This window comes from Jaculus jaculus, chromosome 9 (genome assembly GCF_020740685.1).
Source record: "Jaculus jaculus isolate mJacJac1 chromosome 9, mJacJac1.mat.Y.cur, whole genome shotgun sequence".
NCBI lineage: Eukaryota > Metazoa > Chordata > Mammalia > Rodentia > Dipodidae > Jaculus > Jaculus jaculus.
This window is the reverse complement of record NC_059110.1, coordinates 109,539,282-109,561,512: the sequence shown is the minus strand read 5'-3', so window position 1 is coordinate 109,561,512 and position 22,231 is coordinate 109,539,282. Positions and strand designations below refer to the sequence as shown.

At 49.3% G+C, this 22,231-nt stretch overlaps 1 protein-coding gene across 3 annotated transcripts; it reads left to right on the top strand.

The window, feature by feature from the left end:
* Positions 1-1,129: 1,129 nt before the first annotated feature.
* Positions 1,130-14,172, top strand: Cdk5rap3 (CDK5 regulatory subunit associated protein 3). Of its 3 annotated transcripts, XM_004655514.3 has the most exons (14): positions 1,130-1,253; positions 1,447-1,492; positions 7,174-7,305; positions 7,582-7,682; positions 7,987-8,035; positions 9,207-9,385; positions 9,608-9,744; positions 9,947-10,091; positions 10,631-10,732; positions 11,061-11,139; positions 11,633-11,721; positions 13,108-13,313; positions 13,621-13,792; positions 13,879-14,172. In XM_004655514.3, exons 1-14 carry the CDS (start codon positions 1,149-1,151, stop codon positions 13,942-13,944), a joined length of 1,608 nt encoding a protein of 535 aa, XP_004655571.2. In that variant the 5' UTR covers positions 1,130-1,148; the 3' UTR covers positions 13,945-14,172. The 3 variants fall into 3 exon arrangements, with proteins under 3 accessions (XP_004655571.2, XP_045015411.1, XP_045015412.1); XM_045159476.1 differs by lacking the exon at positions 1,447-1,492 and having other exon boundaries at positions 1,153-1,253; XM_045159477.1 differs by lacking the exons at positions 1,130-1,253; positions 1,447-1,492 and adding an exon at positions 1,521-1,620.
* Positions 14,173-22,231: the final 8,059 nt, after the last annotated feature.

The window sequence follows — 22,231 nt, the reverse complement described above, 5'->3', positions numbered from 1 at the left end:
CCAGATGCACAAGGGGTCGCATGGGTCTGGAGTTTGCAGTGGCTGGAGGCCCTGGCATGCCCATTCTCTCTCTCTTTCAAATAAATTTAAAAATAAAGTATTAAAAGCGTGCGCCACCATGCTTGGCTGCTCACTCGTTAGTTCCCTCTCTCTCTTTTCTTTCTTCCTTCCTTCCTTCCTTCCTTCCTTCCTTCCTTCCTTCCTTTCTTTCTTTCTTTCTTTCTTTCTTTCTTTCTTTCTTTCTTTCTTTCTATTTTCAAGGTAGGATCTTGCTGTAGCCCAGGCTGACCTGGAATTCACTATGTAGTCTCAGGGTGGCCTCGAACTCACAGTGTCCTTTATCATTTTTATTTATTTATTTTTATTTTTATTTTTGGTTTTTCGAGGTAGGCTCTCACTCTAGCCCAGGCTGACCTGGAATTCACTATGTAATCTCAGGGTGGTCTCGAATTTACGGCGATCCACATACCTCTGCCTCCCAAGTGCTGGGATTAAAGGCCTGTGCCACCACGCCCGGCTTCCTTGATCATTTTTAAACAAGGAAGTCTGCATCCCACTTTTCCCTGGACCACACATATATTGCCAATCTCGTGTGCCTATCATCCCTTGCACCCCTCTTGCAGTTTGTGACCTGTAAAGTTTTATGATGTCTCCTCCACACTCCTCCCTCTCCCTTCCCTGCAAGAAGCAGATGTTCAGCCCACGCCTACTAGAGAAACTAAATGGGAAAGCAGCGTTTGAGAAGTTCCGCAAGAGACCTACGCTCTTCTGTTGATCGTAATGTGCTGCAAGATGTGAAGAAGGAATTTTCAACCATTTAGGTCTACGCCATCTACGTCGGGCGCTGGAACCCTGCCGGCGGATCCGGTCTGCCACTTGCTGGGGGCACAGCGACCCGCTTGTGAAGGAACCTTCCGGGACCGGCTCTTGGGCGCCGCCTGCCGCCATCGCGCGGTCACTGCAGCCCTTTCCCAGAGCGCCGGTCCCTCCCCCCGCCTGAGCCCGCCTCGCGTCTCCCATTGGCTGTCCGTGGTTCTCCCGCCTCTCTGGGACTTAGCGGGTCGGAGTCGCTTGATAGGCGGGGCTTAAATCCGGGAGGCGGGGCGTGCTTCCTGATTGGCTATGCGAAAAAAGCGGTGACGTGGCCTATGGAGGCCCGTTTGGGTCGGAACCCAGGCTCGGCCACACCCACATTGAATCGGTGTGGAGTGCGGCCGTGTGCGGCCGGAAGCGGAAGTGGAGAAAAGATGCAGGTGTGGGGACTGGGGCTGGGGTACCTGGGGACTGGCTTGGGACCCCTCCCCTGCCTCCCCGGCTTCGCTCCGGGCCGCAGCCCGTCGCCCTGGCCCTGCTGGGTGGCAGCCGGGATCGTGAGATGAGCGGGCGCGCGCCGGAGCGTCGACCCCCCGCGCTCACGCCCCCTTCCCCGCGGTGTTTTCCCGCCAGGACCATCAGCACGTGCCCATCGACATCCAGACCAGCAAGCTGCTCGGTAGGAGGGGGCGCCCCTGCGCAGCCGACCGTGTGCGGTGGTCTGTTCTGTGCCTCCTGTAGCCGAAGGGCCTTAGCGCTGGGCCAGTCCTGCTTCGTTAAGAGCGGCTGGAAGGAGCCCTGTGGAAAGTTTGTTTTTGATTCACCTGCGCCTTCTACTTTCACATTTGTAACGTGATGTTAAATCATATTCGTGGACACAGGATAAATGGCTAGTTGGGATCACTGTGCGTTCGAGGCCACCCTGAGACTATGTAGTGAATTCCAGGTCAGCCTGAGCTAGAGTGAGACCCTACCTCGAAAAACCAAAAACAAAAAAAAAGGTTAGTTAAGGGTTGGAGAGGTGTCTCGGCAGTTAAGGCGCTTGCCTGCAAAGCCTAAGGACAGTGGTTCAGTTCCCCAGGACCCACGTAAAGCCAGATGCATAAGGTGGCACATAAGTGGAGTTCCTTTGCAGTGGCTGGAGGCCCTGGTGTGCCTGTTCTTTGTCTGCCTCTTTCTCAAAGAAATACAATATTTAAAAAATATTTTATATATTTATTTGAAAGAGAGAAAGAGAATGGGCCTTCCAGGGTCTCTAGCCACTGCAAATTCCAGATGTATGTTCCACCTTGTGCATAATATGTCTTACATGAGTATCGGGGAATCAAACCTGGGTCCTTAGGCATGGAAGGCAAATGCCTTATCTGCTAATATGGCACTTGCCTGCAAAACCTAATGACCCAAGTTCGGCTCCTCCAAACCCACATAAGCCAGAGCACGAGATGACATCAGTGCACAAGGTCACACATGTGCACAAGTTGACACGTGTCTGGAGTTCAGTTGCAGTGGCCGGAGGCCCTGGTGTGCCAACTTTCTCTCTCTCAATCTCCCTCTCATAAACAAACAAAAGATGATTAGTTACTAAATGTCAGATTAGAATTGGAACTTGTCTGGCTCAGTGTTAATGCTTTTTTAGTTATTTGAAGAAAAAGATTCTCCCCTTTCAGAGTTTTCTTCTCCCTTTGATTTTAGGGGGAAGAGTACTCAAAGTCTTAGAAATGCAAACCTTTTAAGCCAGGTGTGATGGTTCATATATGTAATCCCAGCACTTTTGGGAGCCAGAGCAGCATTGCCTAGAGTTCTTAACAAGCCTGAGCTACATAGTACCAGGCTGGCCAGGAAGAAAATGGCAGACTCTTCCCCCCACCCCCTTTTGCTGTCTGTGCAGATGCATATGGCGCATGTACACATACGCAGAGGCCAGAAAAGGACTTCAGGTGTCCTCTTACTGCTGTTTCAGAGTTGCCCGTGAAGCTGCAGCTCACGGTTTTTCAGCTAAATTGGCTGATCACTGAGCCCCAGTGACTGCTGTGTCCACCTCCCTCTGGAGTTACAGGCGTGTGCTGTCATGGCTGGCTTTTTATGTGTGTGCTGGGGATTGAGCCCAGAGCCTTATCTTCCATAGCAAGTGCTCTACCCAATTAGCATCTCCACAGCCCTGAAATACAGACTTTTTTTTTTTTTTTTTTTTGGCCAAGCTATTTCTGGTTTATACAACCCCCATTCAGAGCCAGGGAACAGCCTGTTCATTGTGTTACTTCTAGGGATGTGCACATTTTCTGGCATTTATTATTTAGTTAATTTATTTATTTGAGAGAGAGGCAGAGAGAGAGAATTGGCATGCCAGGGCCCTCAGCTGCTACAAACTCCAGATGCATGTGCCACCATGTGCATCTAGCTTATGTGGGTCCTAGGGAATCGAACCTGGGTCCTTTGACTTTGCAAGCAAGCGCCTTAACTGCAAAGCCATCTCTCCAGCCCTCATTATTTTATATTTTATTGGGTTTTTTTTTGTTGTTGTTGTTTTGTTTTTCAGGGTAGGGTCTCACTCCAGCCCAGGCTGACCTGGAATTCATTATGTAGCCTCAGGGTGGCCTCAAACTCATGATGATCCTCCTACCTCTGCCTCCCAAATTGGTTTCTTTTCTTTTTTGGTTTTTCAAGGTAAGGTCTCACTCTAGCCCAGGCTGACCTGGAATTCACTGTGGAGTCTCAGGGTGGCCTCAAACTCACAGCGATCCTCCTACCTCTACCTCCTGAGTGCTGGGATTAAAGGCATGTGCCACCATGCCCGTTATTTGGGTTTTTTTGACATAGGGTCTCACTCTAGCCCAGGCTTACCTAGAATTCACTGTGTAGTCTCAGGCTGGTCTTGAACTTACAGCAGTCCTGCTACCTTTGCCTCCTGAGTGCTGGGATTAAAGGAGTGTGCCACCATACCTGGCCTTTTTTTTTTTTTTAAGGTTGGTCTCACTCTAGCCCAGGCTGACCTGGAATTCATTATGTAGTCTCAGGGTGGCCTTGAATTCATGGTGATCCTCTTACCACTGCTTCCCAAGTACTGGGACTAAAGGCATGCATCACCATACCCAGTTTAATTTAATTTATTTTATTTATTTGAAAGAGGAGAAAAAGAGAGAAAGGGGTCACGCCAGGGCCTCTAGCTGCTGCAAATGAACTCCAGATCCATGCGCCACTTGGTACATCTGGCTTTACATGGGTACTGGGGAATTGAACCTGGCTTGTTGGGCTTTGCAGGCATGTGCTTTAACTGCTGTTGCATCTCTCCAGCCCCACTTTATTATTATTATTATTAAATTGATTTTTTTTTTGGGGGTAGGATTTCACTCTAGACCAGACTGACCTGGAATTCACTATGTAGTCTCAGGGTGGCCTCGAACTCATGATGATCTTCCTACCCCTGCCTCCTGAGTGGTGGGATCAAAGGCATGTGCCACCACACCTGGCTTAACTTTATTATTTTTAATTAATTTTTTATTAGAGAGGCAGAGGGAAAGGTATGGGTGCACCAGAGCGTCTTGCCACTGCAAACAAACTCTAAACACATGCACCCCTTTGTGCATCTGACTTGATGTGGTTACTAGGGAATTGATCCCATGCCTTGAGGCTTTGCAAGCAAAGCACCTCCAACCACTGAGCCATCTCCCCAACCCTCTTCTGGTACTTTAAATGTTCACTGAATTCATTAGAGTCCAATAATCTTTTTTTTTTTTTTTTTCAGTCATAGAGCGTTTTATTTTAAACTTGCTGTTCAAACTTTCAAAAACAACACGTGTGGCAAAGAAACAACAGTTAAGACACAACATCTGTCGCAATTCTACCTCTGAACTGCCTTTTCTATACAATGTGATACGCTACAATTTCAATTTCGTACATTCATGGCATATTCTTAAAGGCAGCAATGTCAATTTTCTACTTTGAAATATTTTTGTTAACATTATGAAACTGCTTAAAATGACCACTTTTTTTCCTTTTAGTATTCTGCTGTTGTCCACATTAGTGACATAATTCAAACATTAAACTGCTGAGAGGTATACTGTACTCAACTCTCAACTCTATGTTAAATTCAATTTTAACCTAAAGCAAGCATTTCCCTAAGTCAGTATACTCAGCTACTTCTCTCAAAAATACTTCCACTTCTGAAATAAGGGGTTCTTTTGTAAGATACAATAATTTTATCTTTTTATTCTACCAGAACTCATGCTGTACTTTTTTTTTTTCCTCAAAATATATTTGATATACTCTGTGCAAAATGTCAAGTTCTGTATAGGTATTTACCTTATTTTGAAAAAGTTTATAAAATATAGTTCCTAAAAACATAGAGTCCAATAATCTTGTTAGTTCCTAAAAACATAGAGTCCAATAATCTTGTCCTTAAGATGGTGTTTGATGATCTCAGCCTTTGCTTTTAGTTTTGTGAAATCTATGTGCTTTTGTATCTGATAATTTTAGAGGACAACAGCAGAGGGAGGATTTTTTTTTTTTTTTTTTTTTTTTTTATGAGAGAGAGAATGGGCACGCCAGGGCCACTAGCCTTTGCAAACAAACTTCAGATTCATGCATTACACTGTACATGTGACTTAGGTGAGTTCTGGGGGATCAAACTTGGGTCCTTAGGGTTTTGCAGGCAAGTGCCTTAACTACTGAGCCATCTCTTCAGCCCAGAGGGAGATTTTCTCTTTCTTTTTCTTTTCTTTCTTTCTTTTTTTTTTTTTTTTTTAGTTTTTCGAAGTAGGGTCTCACTCTGGTCCAGGCTGACCTGAAATTAACTCTGTCATCTCAGGGTGGCCTTGAACTCATGGCAATCCTCCTACCTCTGCCTCACGAGTGCTTTTTTTGTTTTTTTGAGTTAGGGTCTTAGTGTAGCTCAGGCTGACCTAGAATTCATTGACTATATAGTCTCAGGGTGGCCTCGAACTCATGTGATCCTCCTACCTCTGCCTCCCGAGTGCTGTGATTAAAGGCATGCGCCACCACGCCTGGCTCAAGAGGAAGAATTTCTGATACCATATCGGTACCAGCTGTATTCGACTGATGGGCATATTTGTCAGCAAGGGCCATTGCTGTAAATTTGTCACTCTAATGGGCCATTCAGTCCTTTGGCAGCCATTGACGGGGCTTCTTTACTTCCCCTGGAGCTTGTCCCTGCTTGTCAGCCCCTGTGTGCCCGTGTTGGCCCTCAGGTCATGGAAAGAGCCAGTGAAACAGTGGTTCCTGGAGGGTTTGCTTTATACCTACCAACTACCATGTTATATACTTGACGTTATAAAAATGAAAATCACTAAGGTTTATTTGCCATGCACCAGGCACAGTGTTTAGCATTCTACTCATCTCATTTTTCATGTTGGGAAACTGTTGTTCAGAGAGGTAGAAAGAGACTTGAGTTGGGCTGGCGCACACCTTTAATTCCAGCACTTGGGAGGCACAAGTAGAAGGATCGCCATGAGTTCAAGGCCAGCCTGAGACTACATAGTGAATTCCAGGTCAGCCTGCACTAGAGTGAAACCCTACCTCAAAAAACAAAGCAAAACAGAAGACCCAAAAAAGGACTTGATCAGCTGGGTGTGGTGGTGCACGCCTTTAGGAACACCATGATGCCAGCCTGGGGCTACAGAGGGCGTTCTAGGTCAGCCTGGGCTAGAGTGAGACACTGCCTTGTAAAAGAGAGAGAAAAAGAAAGGTGATAATTAGGCCCCAAGTCCCCCTAACCTTAAACCCTAGCTAAATTCTCTGCTGGGGAAATGAGCTGTCAGAACCGAACCCATCTCTCCGAGGTCACTTGCACTGGGAGGTCATATGCACAGGGGGGCACTTCACTGTAAAGAACAGACTAGTGACCAGAGTTACCCCGTCCTTGGGGCGCTGTTGGTATTTAGGGGCTTTGCCTTTGTTAGTTCATCCGGTACTTGGCATAACCACCTTGTGTTTTCCATTGTCGTGGTTAATCCCAGCCCTGAGGAAAGGGAAGTTGAGCCGCATCCTCTGTCAACAAGTAAGATATAATTACCCACAAAAGCAAAATATTATGGAGAATTTAGAATGGTCAAAAGTGGCACTTTCATGTCAGGACCAATTTAAAGTTGTTCTTTATCCCTGTGTTGAGGCAGTTGCCTCTGTAAAACTCATACTGGGGATAAAGTCAGGGCGCCAGAGTCTGTTTAGCCCCAGCATCTCTCTGGGCCTGTCTTTCTTTTCGTCATCCCATGAGCGCTCCCATCCCCCCCAAATACCTTAACTAATACAAAGGCAACTTTTAGCCAATACCTAGTATGTTACACTTGGATTAGCAGTGGGTCTGGAGGTGTGGACAAGCACCTTGCCTGGGCGATTCTCTTGCAGACTGGCTGGTAGACAGAAGGCACTGCAGCCTAAAATGGCAGAGTCTGGTGCTATCGATCCGGGAGAAGATCAATGCTGCCATCCAGGACATGCCAGAGAATGAAGAGATTGCCCAGCTGCTCTCTGGATCTTGTGAGTGCTTTGGGGTCATATCACTGTAGTCCCCTTTCCTCAGGAAGTTCGTGTGCACCAAGACACTCACTCCCTTGTTTAGCCATCAGGGCTGACCCCAGAGCGAGTTTTGCTGGGGGTAAAGATGTTGGCATCTCCCACCATGGAACAGCGGTGGGGAGAGCCACATGTTCCAGGTACTGGATGTGGCTAATGCGTGAGGCAGCTCCCTGCAATGGCCAGGAGAGAGGAAGGGCGTTTTGAGTCTCAAAGTCCCCACTCTTTCTTGCTTTCTAGACATTCACTACTTCCATTGCTTAAGAATCGTGGACCTTCTCAAAGGCACTGAGGCCTCCACAAAAAATATTTTTGGTCGGTACTCTTCACAGCGGATGAAGGCAAGTGTGTCTGGGGACTGGTAATGTGTAGTTAGGGACATCCAGTCCACAGCCTCTTTTTGGTCTCTCTGAGGACTCCATAGAGATTCCTGCATAGAATATTTCTTGAACTGTCCTCTCCCTGTCCTTATAGTTTATGCCAGAGTGTATCCTTCCCCTGGCACCACAGTCTTAAATCAAGTGGGTGGTCCAGCCAGCATTGGGAACTGGACGAGCCTGGTGTGGTGGGAAACCTGGGACAGCCTCCCTCTTCCGGGGATGGACCGCAGAGTGCGTCTCTAGCGGACTTCCTTTTTCCTACCAGGATTGGCAGGAGATCGTAACCCTGTATGAGAAGGACAACACCTATTTAGGTAAAGTGGCCCTGGCATCCATGGGGAAGCCTATTCCTGGAGGTTTTCCCCATTCCCCTCTGAGGCAGGGTCTCACTCTAGCCCAGGCTGACCTGGAACTCACTGTAGTCCCAGGCTGGCCTCAGAACTCATGGCAGTCCTCCTGCCTTTGTCTCCCTAGTGCTAGGATTAAAGGCATGCACCACCACACCTGTCTCCCACTCCTGGAGTCCCAAGACACCTACTGTATAGGAGGTGTGGTCTGTGTGGGAAGATGCTAGAATGCAGTTCAGATGTTGCCTGATCTTAGATGTGGAAAATAGTTCTGCAGAGTGCTGGGGAGGAGGAGGAGGGACAGGTGTAAGGCATCGTGTGCCAGACTGAGCAGGTGCTTGACTGCTCTGCCTCCCTTGGCAAGGTGCCCTCTTCTGCCCTAGCCTGTCTGTGCTCTAGCTCTACAGTGGGCAGAGGATATATAGGTCATCCTGGGGCCTGTGTTGGGAGCCTGAGAGCAGACAACTCAAGGGCTGACTGTTGTTTGGGTTATGTATCTGAGCAGTATGATCATCATAGGCAACATCTCCTGAGCTTGAGGAGTCGTGCTTGGCTTTTTTTTTTTTTTCAAAGTAGGGTTTCACTCTAGCCCAGGCTGACCTGAAATTCACTATGTAGTTTCAGGGTGGCCTCAAAATCATGGTGATCCTCCTACCTCTGTCTCCCACATGCTGGGATTAAAGGCGTGAATCACCATGCCTGGCTCCTAATTTTTTTTTTTTAAATGAGAGAGAGAGAGAGAATTGGCATGCCAGGTCCTGCAGCCACTGCAATGGAACTTCAGATGCGTGCGCCACCTTGTGTGCATGTGTGACCTTGTGCATTTGGCTTATGTGGGACCTGAAGAGTTGAACATGGGTCCTTAGGCTTCTCAGGCAAGCACCTTAATTGCTAAGCCATCTCCCCAGCCCCATGCTGTGTCTTCTATGGTTCTGTGTGGTCCACACACATCCCTGTCTTACTGCTGAGAGTTGGAGTAGAGATGCTAAGTACCTTACCTCAGATTCCATAGATGGGGAGAGGAGAGGCTGGGAAGCCTGCCCACACTTCACCACCACACTAGGGGACATTGTGGACATCCTGGGGGATTTGCCTTAGGTTATGGGTATCTGGGGTAAATTTCCTGGGCCCTCCTCAGTGGAACTCTCTAGTCTCCTGGTCCGGAATGTCAGTTACGAGATCCCTTCCCTGAAGAAGCAGATCGCCAAGTGTCAGCAGCTGCAGCAAGAATATAGTCGTAAGGAGGAGGAGGGCCAGGCCGCGTCAGCCGAGATGCTGGAGCAGTTCTATCATTCATGCAAGCAGTATGGCATCACGGTGAGCCAGTGGGCGCCTGGGCCTGGCCATCCCATCTTCCTGGGTCCAACTCCTCTGCTTCTGGCGGACTTCCTTCTCAGTTCCCTTCCCTCCCTCCCTCCCTCTCCTTCCTTCCTAGCTGAACTCCCTCGTGCATCAGTGTCTTGCCTACCTGCAGTCTTGGGGTGCTTTCTATGATTGGTTGGATTCCACTTTACCTATCCCCTCCCCTCTCCACTCCAGGGAGACAACGTCCGAAGAGAACTGCTGGCCCTGGTGAAGGACCTGCCGAGTCAGCTGGCTGAGATCGGGGCGGGGGCACAGTCACTGGGGGAAGCCATCGACCTGTACCAGGCCTGCGTGGAGTTCGTGTGTGGCAGGTAAGGAGGACCTCAGTTTTTCCTAAGCAGGGGTAGTTTTCCAGTCTGTTCTCTACACGTATTATCCTCATGTGACATGTGAACTGAGTTTACACACTTGGGCCGGTAGGAACTATGTCCACGTGGCCATGTGGTGCAAGCCAGAGCCGGTGTGGGTTTCCCAGGTGGTCAGCGGGAGGCTCAGTTCAGTGCTCTGTTGAAGCTCCACAGAGCAGGTGTTGCCCATGCTGCGGTACGTGCAGAAGCGGGGGAACTCGACAGTGTGTGAGTGGAGGACAGGGACAGAACCCTCCGTGGTGGAGCGGCCGCAACTTGAGGAGCCACCTGAGCAGGTGGATGAAGACGAGGTATGACAGGCGTCCCCGGAGCTGAATGGGAGCTGCTTGCACCACCTACACAAAACCCACGCCCAAGCCTTGCAAGCCCAGTGTGCCGGCGCACGCCTTTAATCCCAGCACTCGGGAGGCAGGCGTAGGATCACCAGGAGTTCGAGGCCACCCTAAGATTACATAGTGAATTCCAGGTCAGCCTGGGCTAGATCGAGTCTCTCCCTTGAAAAACGAGCACACAAGCAAAGCAAACCCTGACCTAATTGCAAAAAGACCCAGAGGGAGGAAAGGGGAATTTTTGGAAACAAGACAAATAGGAGGACCCAAAATATTTTTTTCTTGTCTTGAGACCAGAGTACAGACTAGGTAGTGAAGGGCTCAGACGGCTCATTCACATTGCACAGGGAGCCCTTCAGTGAATCGGCTCTGAGAAGATGGCCTTGCTTGTGTGGGCTTAGCGACCTTTGTATTTAATGTGTGCTCCCCACAGATGCAGCTGAGGCCTGTGGGAAGATAAGTCCTTGTCCATTTGAGCTAACACTGTTTTTGCCTTCTAGATTGACTGGGGTGACTTTGGGGTGGAAGCAGTTTCTGACTCCGGCATCTCTGCTGAAACCACTGGAATCGACTGGGGCATCTCCCTGGAACCAGAGTCAAAGGTCAGGACGCCCTCCCTCTAGTCTGCCTCTCTGAGGACTTCCCCTGCTCCTGCTCCAGCCGTATAACGTGTCTGTGGCTGTGAAGGCATCACTCCAAGTTCATGGCTCCCAAAGGAGGCAGAGCTGCAAAAGTGATGTGTCAGGCTTTAGACTTCTTTTCTGTTGGGGTTTGGAGCAAAGTGTGTGAGTACAGGCAAGCAGTGACCTTACAGAGAGGACACGGGTGGCATCGTCACAGACCACACTGCCGTCTTCGTCCCTTACACAAGGACCGTAGTCCATACTCCGGGGCGTGCAGTCATTGCTAGGTTCTTTGCTTCCCACCCAGGACTCTGGGAGTGATGGGATCGACTGGGGAGACGACGCTGCTGCTCTTCAGATCACAGTGCTGGAGGCAGGAACCCAGGGTAAGTGCTCCATCCCTTGCTGTCCTACAAAAAAAGTCCTAGTGCAGGAAGGAGGTACTCATCCTGTGCTACACGACAAGTGAATTCCAGACCAGCCTGGACTACACAGAAAAAAGAAAAGCAAAAAGAGCTCTTGTTGAGGATATGAAGAGAGGGAGACAGAGAGGAGAAGCTGGTTAAATTAAATATTGAAGCTCAGCCTTTTAGAGACTGATGGTGCGCCAGCTACTTGAGCCACTAGAGGGCAGTGCAGGATGACACTTTACCTCCTGCTGCCACCAGCACTTCTGTTGGGAGCTGGCAGGCCAGACCTGAGTGGGAGTGAGGTGTTCTGGAAAGGGTAACCTTCCTCCTTTGGGTTGGACCAGGAGGTAACTTCTGTGCATTGAGTCAGTCAGTCTGTCCATAGCAATCCCCAGGGAATCTGAAACTTCAGGGTCCTTCCCTCCTGAGTCCTCAGGCCCTTCCTCACATCTCTATCTCTCTCTGGCAGCTCCAGAAGGTGTTGCTAGGGGCCCGGATGCACTGACCCTTCTTGAATACCCTGAGACCCGGAATCAGTTCATTGATGAGCTCATGGAGGTACTGTCTTCTGGAAGGTGTGGGCAGTGATATAAGAGACATCGCTTCTGACCCCTGGCGTGACCCTTCTTGTTGCTGTTAAGGGACACTGACTGCTTTCCATGTCCTACAGTAGGAGCCTCACAAATGAGATTGCCTCCTCGATTCATGCAATGTATTATCATGCATGTCCAGTATGAAGCACTAGAGATTGTACAGTGAACAAGACAGAGGCTTTGAGCTCATCGGCTTTTATTCTAGCAGGAAAGGCAGACAAGAAACAAGGTGTGTAGATAGTGTGTTTGACAGTACTAAACACCACACGTGGACCAAAAGCTAGCAGGAGGTGGGGTGCTATCGGGAAGGTTTGTGGCTTTATGGGGGGGTAGGGTCAGGCAGGTTTCACTGAGAGGACAGTAAGTCCCGGCTGTAGTCGATGTGATGTGCAGTGATTCAAATGTCCAGCGAAAGCGCTTCCCAGGCAGAAGGAACAACTGCAGAGGCCTGAAGGGGCCAGGAGCCCATCGCGCACATTTGACGGATGGTAAAGAGTCAGTATGGCTAAGCAGAGAGCGCTGGGGTAGGGAGCTCAGAAATTAAAGTCTGAACTTTGACTGAATGTAGGAGCTGTTGGAGGTTTTGAACAGTTGAGCCAGGTGATCTCATGGGTGTTTAAATAGCCTTGTAGTTAAGGATCAGTAACCCATTCTTGGGTTTCCTAGACCTTCCCTGTGGGATTGTAAAAATGGGCCCCTGTCTTTGTTAATTTCTGGGATTTATTACCTGTTGAGCGGCCTGTGGTTGAGGAGAGCATCCTGAAAACTAAGTTCTAGCCTTGTTTAGTTCCTTCGTCTTTCCACCTGAAAAGACTCCTTTTAGCCACAAGGGGAGAGAAAGACAAAAGATACCATTTTTATACAGAGTAGGATTAATTCACTCTTCTTTTTCTCCAAAGTAGCATCTCATTCTAGCTCAGTCTGACCAAGAATTCACTATGTAGTCTCAGTGTGGCCTTGAACTCATGGCGATCCTCCTACCTCTGCCTCCCGAATGCTGGGGTTAAAGGCATGCGCCACCACGCCCCGCTAGCCTTTTCTTAATATAGGACTTCTCAAACATGAATTCCCACTCCCTAAATCTCATTCCTCCCATGAATAAATACTTGTCCTTTGAACCCTAGTTATGTGATTACAGGCTCTGGAGATGCAGAGCTTCGTAGGTGTGAGACACGAATGGGGACCTCAGCAGTAATGGAGGTTGCCACTTGTTCTCACAGTGCAGTTGTGGAGTCTGTAGCCATGAAAGTGTTCAGAGGGTGTAGCCCACCTCACCCAGGCCCTGGAGTAATGGGAGGCTCAGCTTCTGAGTTCTTTTTCTGGTTTTAACCAGCTCCCCTTCCCTCCTCAGCTTGAGATCTTCTTGTCCCAGAGAGCAGTGGAGATGAGTGAAGAGGCTGACATCCTGTCTGTGAGCCAGTTCCAGCTGGCTCCTGCCATCCTTCAGGGCCAGACCAAAGAGAAGATGGTTAGCTTGGTGTCCACACTGCAGGATCTGATTGGTCGGCTCACCAGTCTTCGAATGCAACACTTATTTATGATTCTGGCCTCACCAAGGTTTGGCTTCCCTAACGCTGGGCTCTGCCGTCTTGAGCACAGCTGTCCCCTTGTATTCCTGCTAGTCTTCCCTGACCCTTTAGATCTCATCTCTGCCTCCTATGATAGGGCTTTTCTTCGGGACAAGATGGGTGGTTCAGTGTGTGCAAGTGGAATCTGTTTCCCACGTTGGATGAGAATCTGGGGTGGTTTATAGGACTTATGGACATGAGGATGAGGCCAGTTGGGGAATTGGTTTCCCAAGCCTCACTCAACCCAGTGGTTGAATGGAGGACAGCCTCACCATTCACCTGGGCGCCATGCACAGGTATGTGGACCGTGTGACCGAGTTCCTCCAGCAAAAGCTGAAACATTCACAGCTGCTGGCTTTGAAGAAAGAGCTGATGGTGCAGAAGCAGCAGGAGGCGCTGCAGGAGCAGGCAGCTCTGGAGCCGAAGCTGGACCTGCTGCTGGAGAAGTCCAGGGAGCTGCAGAAGCTGGTAGGCCAGGCTGGGGAGCCTGCAGCAAGCCGAGCCCCTGCGCAGGGCTGTCTGCTGCCTGCTCATGTGGTGTCTCTGTCTCTCAGATTGAAGCTGACATCTCCAAAAGGTACAACGGGCGTCCTGTGAACCTTATTGGAACCTCTCTGTGACACTCTTCCTCTGTGGTCTCTCCTGCCCAACTTCCCAGCCTCCAGGTAGAGGTGGGATAGCCAAGGCTGTGGTTACTGGGCCTTCCCAGCAAGAAACCAGACTGGCTGGCGGACAAAGAGCCGTGGGACGGAAGCCCTCACTCTGCTTTCTGAAATGTGGCCTGTCAGCCTGCAGCCACAGCTTCTTCTAGTTGTCAGGTTGGGCTTAATAAAAGAGGAAAGAAAAGACTCCTGCCTCTGCCTGACAGTCACTTCCACCGCTTACCCGGGCCTGCACTTGAGGCTGGGCACCTGTTTTCATGCGTTCTGAGCCAGATGGCCACCAGCCATCAGCCGTCACTGTGGCACTCAGACTAGGGTTTTCCTCCTTGTTTTTGGTGGTGAAGAGTTCTCCACTAGTTACCTACAAAGAGTTCAGCAAGGGACTCTGAGATGGTGAGGGTAGCAGGGTCCCCCCCCCCTTTTTTTTTTTGCTAGAACCAGGCCCAGGGTGCCCCACTCCAGCCAGCAGCCCAGGGGAAGCAGTCAGGTCGCAGCCTTGTCGGAGCCAGCAAAGCTGTACTTTCCTCTTAATCACAGCTTACTTTCTAGGCAGAGGGGAAATGTGGTTTGGGGAGGAAGGGTCTGATAAACAAGGTGGAGACAGGAGTTGTCACCTTCGCTAGCTGCCTGTCCACTTCCTGCCCATAACTGCCTGCTCTAGGATTGGGTGGAACCCTCCCTAGGATAGCACCCCTCTTCCAAGCCACCCACCCATCCCAGTTTCCCAGGAAGAGTAGGGGCTGGGGGTGGCCAGCAATTCGATTTTAATTTCATAGCAGAGCAGTTGATTCATGGCTCTTTGTGGCTGGCGTTGACTCCCGTAATGACTTTCCATCAAAATGAAAAGTGGAGTGACACCACTCATTATTCCTGCTGCTTGTTATCTCAGTTCTGGGGAGGGCCACCCCCTCCCTGCTGCCTTTCAGCCGTCCTGGACAGTGAGTGATGGCCCCTATTAATCACCGACCCCGCGGACTCCAGCGGACATACGCTATCCAAAGGAGAGAGAGATAAGGCTGCATGAACTGCTCAGAGCCACTCCTATCGATTAATGTCAGCCCACTGCTTCCCCCCAATCTTTGCCTGGTCACCTCCTTTTGGGGGAATCAGGCTGAAATAAGTCTAGGAATTGAGAAATGAAAGGTACTGGTGTCAGCAAAGTGTCCCGAGAGTAGAAGGGCGCACAGGAGCAAGTGGACTGCGCGCAGCTGCTCTGGAGGCCCGAGGCTGGGGAGCCGGCTGCTCCCGTGGGTTTCTTCCTGGGCGCCTCCCACCCCACCTGGTCAGCCACCCGCCCCATAGGCCTTCTGGCTGGCCTTGTGCAGTAGCCATCAGCCCACTGAGGCATGTTACCCTTGCCCAGTCACCAGCTGTCACACACACTCCCTCCTTACATGGCCTGACTGTAGGAAGAAGTCCTGGGGAAAAGGTTCGGGTCTCAAAATCTGTTGCTCCTGCTAGACGGATGAGCACCCCACCCGACCTCTGGGCAGCGGGGTCATAGTACTTGCTGATGTCCAGTTCCACAGGATAGGCAGTAGTTTGTTTATTTAGTTATTTTTGTTGTTGTTTTTTCATGGTAGGGTTTTACTCTAGCCCAGGCTGACCTGGAATTCACTGTGTAGTCTCAGGGTGGCCTTGAACTCACGGCCAGGCGAGCCTCCTATCTCAGCCTTCCAAGTGCTGGGACTAAAGGTGTGCGCCACCACCGCCAGCTGGCAGTAGTTCAGATGGAAGGACTTTTCAGCAGATGAGAAAGCAGTGTGAGCACTGGGGCTGGGGGTCTGTTCTCGGGATTGAGCCTTCCCTGACCCTAGCCTAAGGCACATGGTTTCCTCGAAGCTTTTGTTCAACTTGACAACATTGTGTTCCTCAAAACCTTTGGCTTCCTTTGTCTTTGGTCCCACCTTTGGGTCCTGCCTTCTTGGCCAGACACTGTAGGAGCCCTCTGACTGCCTACGAGCACAGGTCGGCGGCTAAATTCTCTTAGCTTCTTTTGGGGGCACTTAGGTTCCTGCTAGTTTCCCTGTCGCCATGGTATTGTCCTTGGGGTTTATGACCTGAGCTGTGCAGAGCTTTGCAAGCGACCTCTGCACAGGATCGCCGGACAGCATGAGCCCCAGCTCTGCATGGCGGGGCGTTGAAGACGATTCTCCCTTCTGGCCTGACTTGCCACTTTGGAAGGGAGAAGTGAGAGTTCCTTGCAAATTTGAAAACCAAATTCCCAGCAGTTTTCCAGGGTTGAGAAAGAAGTTTGGGGAAAGAGGGAGGCCAGGGCTAGGGTTACCCACCTGAGGGATTCTTGGTTTGATGTCAGTTTATTGGCAAGAGCACAACGTAGGGTCTGGAGAGATGGTTTAGTGGTTAAGACACATGTCTGCAAAGCGTAAGGACCCCGGTTCAATTCTCCAGGTCCCACATTAGCCAGATGCACCAGGGGGCACATGTGTCTGGAGTTCGTTTGCTGGAGGCCCTGATGCGCCCATTCTCACACTCTCTCTTTCTCTCTGTCTCTAATAAATAAAAAATAAAATCTTTAAAAAAATAAAAATTAAGCCGGGCGTGGTGGTGCACACCTTTAATCCCAGCACTCAGGAGGCAGAGGTAGGAGAATCACCATGAGTTCAAGGCCACACTGAGACTGCATAGTGAATTCCAGGTCAGCCTGGGCTACAGTGAGACCCTATGTCAAAAAAAAAAAAAACCAAATAAAGAAAAAAATTTAAAAAAAAAAGCGCAATGTAGTTTGATGGTGACCCCTCTCCCGACAAGCCTCTCTAGTTAACTTAGACTCCCCTGCCTCGGGTAAGGAAGCTGGCTGTCGTCTTTCTAGAGTCATTTACACTGAGTCGTTTACACTGCAGTGTGTGGCTGGCCGTGGACAGGGGCCTGGTGGATTCCGTGGGCTCCTGCACAATGGCAGTGAGCTCCCCTTGCTAGTAGTGCAGGCCAGGAAGTGATCTGTGTCAGACCAGACAGCTGTGTGAAGAATCCACTCCCCTGCTCCATAGCAGTGGCCTGAAGCCAAGGACAAAGAAAGCACGCACAGGCCTCCTGGAGCCCAGCAAGCTGCCTGGGGCTGTGGACCTGCCGGCTTGTGCACTTCCCAGTTAATTCTCCAGATGTTGCTACTTTCTTCCCTAGAAGCCCAGGCCCGAGTCTCTTTGTCTTTCTTACACTCCTGTCCTGCTGTTAGTGTGTACTTCCTCTTTAGGGGAAAAAAAAAAAAAATGGAGAGATGGCTTAGCAGTTAAGGCACTTGCCTGTGAAGACAAAGGATCCCAGTTCAACTCTCCAGGACCCACGTAAGCCAGATACACAAGGAGACACATGTGTCTGGAGTTTGCTGGCAGTGGCTGGAGGATCTGGCATGCCCATTCTCTCTCTCTCTCTCTCTCTGCCTCTTTCTCCCAAATAAATAAATAAAATATATTTAAAAATTATTTATTGGAGATAGAGAGAATGGGCATGCCAAAGCTTCTAGCTACTGCAAATGAACTACAGATGCATGTACCACCTTGTGCACCTGGCTTTACTTGGGTACTGGGGAATTGAGCCAGAGTCCTTTGACTTTGTAGACAAGCGCCTTAGCCATTAAGCTCTCTCTCCAGCCCTGTTATTTATTTATTTATTTTTGGGTTTTTGAGGTAGGGTCTAGCTATAGCCCAGGCTGACCTGGAGTTCCCTATGTAGTCTCAGGATAGCCTCAAGCTCACAGCGATCTTCCTGCCTCTGCCTCCCTAGTGCTGCAATTGAAGGCATGCATCACCACACCTGGCTTAATTGTCAGTTTTCTAGTCTCTCCCAACTCTCATAGGACACATACAATCTAATACAAGTAATAGGGAGCTGGGTGTGGTGGTGCATGCCTTTAATCCCAGCACTCAAGCTGAGGTAGGAGGGTTATTGTGAATTCAAGGCCATCCTGGACTACAGAATGAGTTCCAGGTCAGCTGGACTAGAATGACACCCTACCTCAAATAAAACGAAAATAATGAAATCGGGGAGGGCTGGAGAGATGGCTTAAGATGGAGAGATAGGTTAAGGTACTTGCCTGCAAAGCCTAAGGACCCATGTTTGACTCTCTAGATTCCATGTAAGTCAGTCACACAAAAGTGAGGCAAGTGCAAGGTCACACATACCCACGACGTGGTGCAAGCACCTGGGATGCAATTGCAGTTACTGAGGCCCTGGTGTGCCAGTTCTCTCTCTCTCTCAAATAAAAAAGTAATAGATAGGGGAGATGGCTCAGTGGATAAAGTGCCTGCCATGCAATTTGAATCTTTAGCACTAAAATAGCTGGATATAATCCTAGGACCTAGGGTGAGAAGGGAGATGGAGACAGCAGTGAACAACTGCTTTTAGAAGGCAAGAACCAAAACTGCACCCTGACTTCCACAGCTAGGGCCTGGAGTACATCTGGACTCACACATGAACACACACACACACACACACACACACACACACACACACACACGGTGGTATACACCTTTAATCCCAGCACTTGGGAGGCAGAGGTAGGATGATTCTAGGTCAGCATGTGCTAGAGTGAGACCCTACCTCGAAAATACCTCTACACGAGAAAGAAAAGAAGGTAGTGGGAAGACATAGGGGTATAGCTCAGTGGTAGAGATCTTGCCGAGTGTGCAGGAGGCCCTAGGTTCTATCAGCACTGAAAACAATGGTGACAACAATAGTGATAGGCTGAGCGTGGTGGCGCACGCCTTTAATCCCAGCACTCGGGAGGCAGAGGTAGGTGGATTGCCTTGAGTTCGAGGCCACACTCACACTATAGTGTGAGTTCCAGGTCAGCCTGGGCTAGAGTGAGACCCTTCCTCGAAAATACAAGGGGGGAAAAAAAAAGTAATAGGAAGACAAACAGGAAATTCAGTGTGACTCCAAGCTCTGGGCTGCCTGGGTCAAATCCTGGCTCTGTACTCTCTCCCTGTCTCATCTCCCTGGCCTCATCTGCTTGTCTTATAAAACAAGGACAAAGGGCTGGAGAGATGTCTCAACAGTTAAAGCGTTTGCCTGCAAAGCCAAAGGACCCTGGTTCAATTCCCCAGGATCCACATAAACCAGATGCACAAGGGGGCGCATGTGTCTGGAGTTCGTTTGCAGTGGCTGGAGGCCCTGGGGCGCCCATTCTCTCTCTCTCAAATAAATAAATAAATTATATATATTTTTTAAAAAAGGACAGGGGCTGGAGAGATGGCTTAGCGGTTAAGCGCTTGCCTGTGAAGCCTAAGGACCCCAGTTCGAGGCTCGGTTCCCCAGGTCCCACGTTAGCCAGATGCACAAGGGGGCGCACGCATCTGGAGTTCGTTTTGCAGAGGCTGGGAGCCCTGGCGCGCCCATTCACTCTCCCTCTATCTGTCTTTCTCTCTGTGTCTGTCACTCTCAAATAAATAAATAAATAATTAAAAAAAAAAAAAGGACAAAGATACTCATTTCCCTCTCAGATTAGGGGGCTGTCCTGAGCACAGGCCTGGCTGAGTAAGACCCGAATGTCAGCTGTTGACAAGCAGGCAGGCGTGGGTGAGGCAGGATGGAAATACCTGGACTAAGGCTTACAGGTGTGCCGCATCTTGGCCCGTGTATTCTTGATATCCCAATGTGTCCTTGATAATCCATCCTGCCCCACACTAAATGTATTATCCTCCCCATCCGCCTTCCATCTCTCCTACTTCCTGTGTCTTCTGGCTGTTATTACTGGCTTTTATTGGTTTGTGCTCAGATTTGCTCTTCCTATGTCGCTACACTCTTTTGGGCCTCATTTCCATTTGCAAACTTGTAGAGAATCCTCCAGACTCCCCACATTCTTAGGGTAGCTAACTGGACCTCTAGTCTGCTTTTCAGCCTGGCTCCCCACCTAAGACGCCCACTTCAGTGTGTCCCCCCAAATCCCAAGGCTTTTCTTGGATCCCTCCAAGCCTTTCCGATCCAGCTCAGATGAGGCCCTTCCCCTGCGTTTCAGTTGCTTGGGCAGAGTCAGCTGAATGCGTGAGCCCTGAGCTCATGTCCGTGTGTTGTGTTGCAGTATTAGGCCTTGCATCCTAGGCAAGCGCTCTGCCACTGAGCTGTCAGTTACGTACATTATAAGGCCTGCCCAGTGAGTCTGAACCAAACAGCTTATTGACAGTGGGGGTTGATTCTAGCATGAGCCTTGGAGTCTCAGACTTCCCTGAACTTTAGGTACCTCAATGTTCTCTCAGGTGAATTTGACCTCTGAAATATGGTCATGTGATTTGAAAGTGGGAACAAAGGGAAATTCCAGGAAGCACTAGGCATTTGGGATGAAAATTGGAATTTAGTTGACTTACTTTCTGTTGCTTTTATTTGTTTTGTTTTGAGGCAAATTCTCCCTATGTAGCCTACCTATACTTGAACTCCTGCCTTCCTAAGGGCTCAGATTACAGGCATATGCCACCATGCCAGTTTACAATCTGAAATGGGAATTTTGGGGCTCCTTACCAACACAATGCACCAATAAATGTAGGGTTCCCAGGATTCTTGTCTTATGAATTTAAAGATTAGAAATCCATAGACAAGGGCTGAAGAGATGGCTTAGCAGTTAAGACACTTGCCTGTGAAGCCAAAGGACCCAGGTTCAATTCCCTAAAACCCATGTAAGCCAGATGCACAAGGTGGTGCAAGGCTGGAGGCCCTGACATATCCATTCTCTCTCTTTTTTCTTTTTTTGTTTGGTTTTCATGGTAGGGTCTCACTCTAGCCCAGGCTGACCTGGAATTCACTGTGTAGTCTCAGGGTGGCTTTGAACTCACTGTGATCCTCCTACTTCTGCCTCCCAAGTGCTGGGATTAAAGGTGTGCACCAAAACACCCAGCCTACCATTCATAAATAAACATTAAAAAATAATCCATAGACCAGAGGGTAAGGTTTAGAGAGGTTTTGTTAGATTAAGAGAAGGAAAGAAAGGGCTGGAGAGATGGCCTAGCAGTTAAGGTGCATGCTTGTGAAGCCTAAGGACCCAAGTTCAATTTCCCAGAACCCAGATGCACAAGGTGGCACCTGCATCAAGTTTGTTTACAGTGGCTAGAAGTCCTGGCATTCCCATTCTCTCCCTTCCTCTCTGCCTCTCTCTCATAAATAATAAATGTGTTTTGGGGGGGGGATTGAGAAAATCTCTAACACCTGCAGTGGATGAAGGCCCCGGTGCACCCATTCTCTGTCTCTATCTGCCTCTCATTCAAATAAATAAAATATTAAAAAAAAAAAAAAAGAGAGAAGAGGAGGAAGTATAGAGAGCTCCTGCTAGGAGGTGGGGTAGAACCCATGTGGGGTGGTAGCAGGGAGAACCTGGAAGTTCAAGAGAGCTGAACAACCTGCCACCAGGTAAGCTGCTTATCACCTTACTGTGGTGGGCCTTACCTGCAGCTAGGTGAGCCAGAGTGAGGGCTGGCTCAAGAAGAGGCCAGCCATGAAGCCAAATTTTGGGGTTAACCAATCATAATGCCAATATCTGGTTTAAATTCTAGGAAAGAGGACCTTCCTCCCAGGAGGGCTCGGGTTGCTTATGGAAAAACAGATCCAGGGAACTCTTTTAGTCATGAGATGAGGAGAGGAAAGATCCTTCTCTTAATTCTTAGTAAAACGGAGATTTCAAGGTCAGACTGAAGGATAGTCCTGCCTTTTTTTTTTTTTTTTTTTTTTTCCTTCGAGGTAGGGTCTCAGTCTAGCTCAGGCTGACCTGGAATTCACTCTGTAGTCCCAGGGTGGCCTCGAACTCACAGTGACCCACCTACCTCCTGAGTGCTGGGATTAAAGGTGTGTGCCACACCTGGATTCTTCTTCTTCTTCTTCTTCTTCTTTTTTTTTTAATGTGAGAGTGAAAGAATTGGTGTGCCAGGGCCTCCAGGCCCTGCAATTGAACTCCAGGCACGTGTGCCCCCTTGTGTGCATGTGTGACCTTGGACATTTGTGTCACTGTGCATTTGCCTTATGTGGGACTTGGAGAGTCAAACATAAGTCCTTAGGCTTTGCAGGCAAGTGCCTTAAGCACTGAGCCATCTCTCCAGCTCTGCTCTTTACTTTTGGGACCCAGTCATCCTAAACTACCTGACAAAGCTACCTGACTATCAAATCGGTCCATTTTAAGTGAGGCAGGAGAGTTATGAACTCAAGAACAGCCTATATCAAAATGACTGGGTGCGGGGGCCTTGCAGGGCGTGGTGGTGCACACCTTTAATCCCAGCACTGGGAAGGTAGGATTGCTGATAGTTCA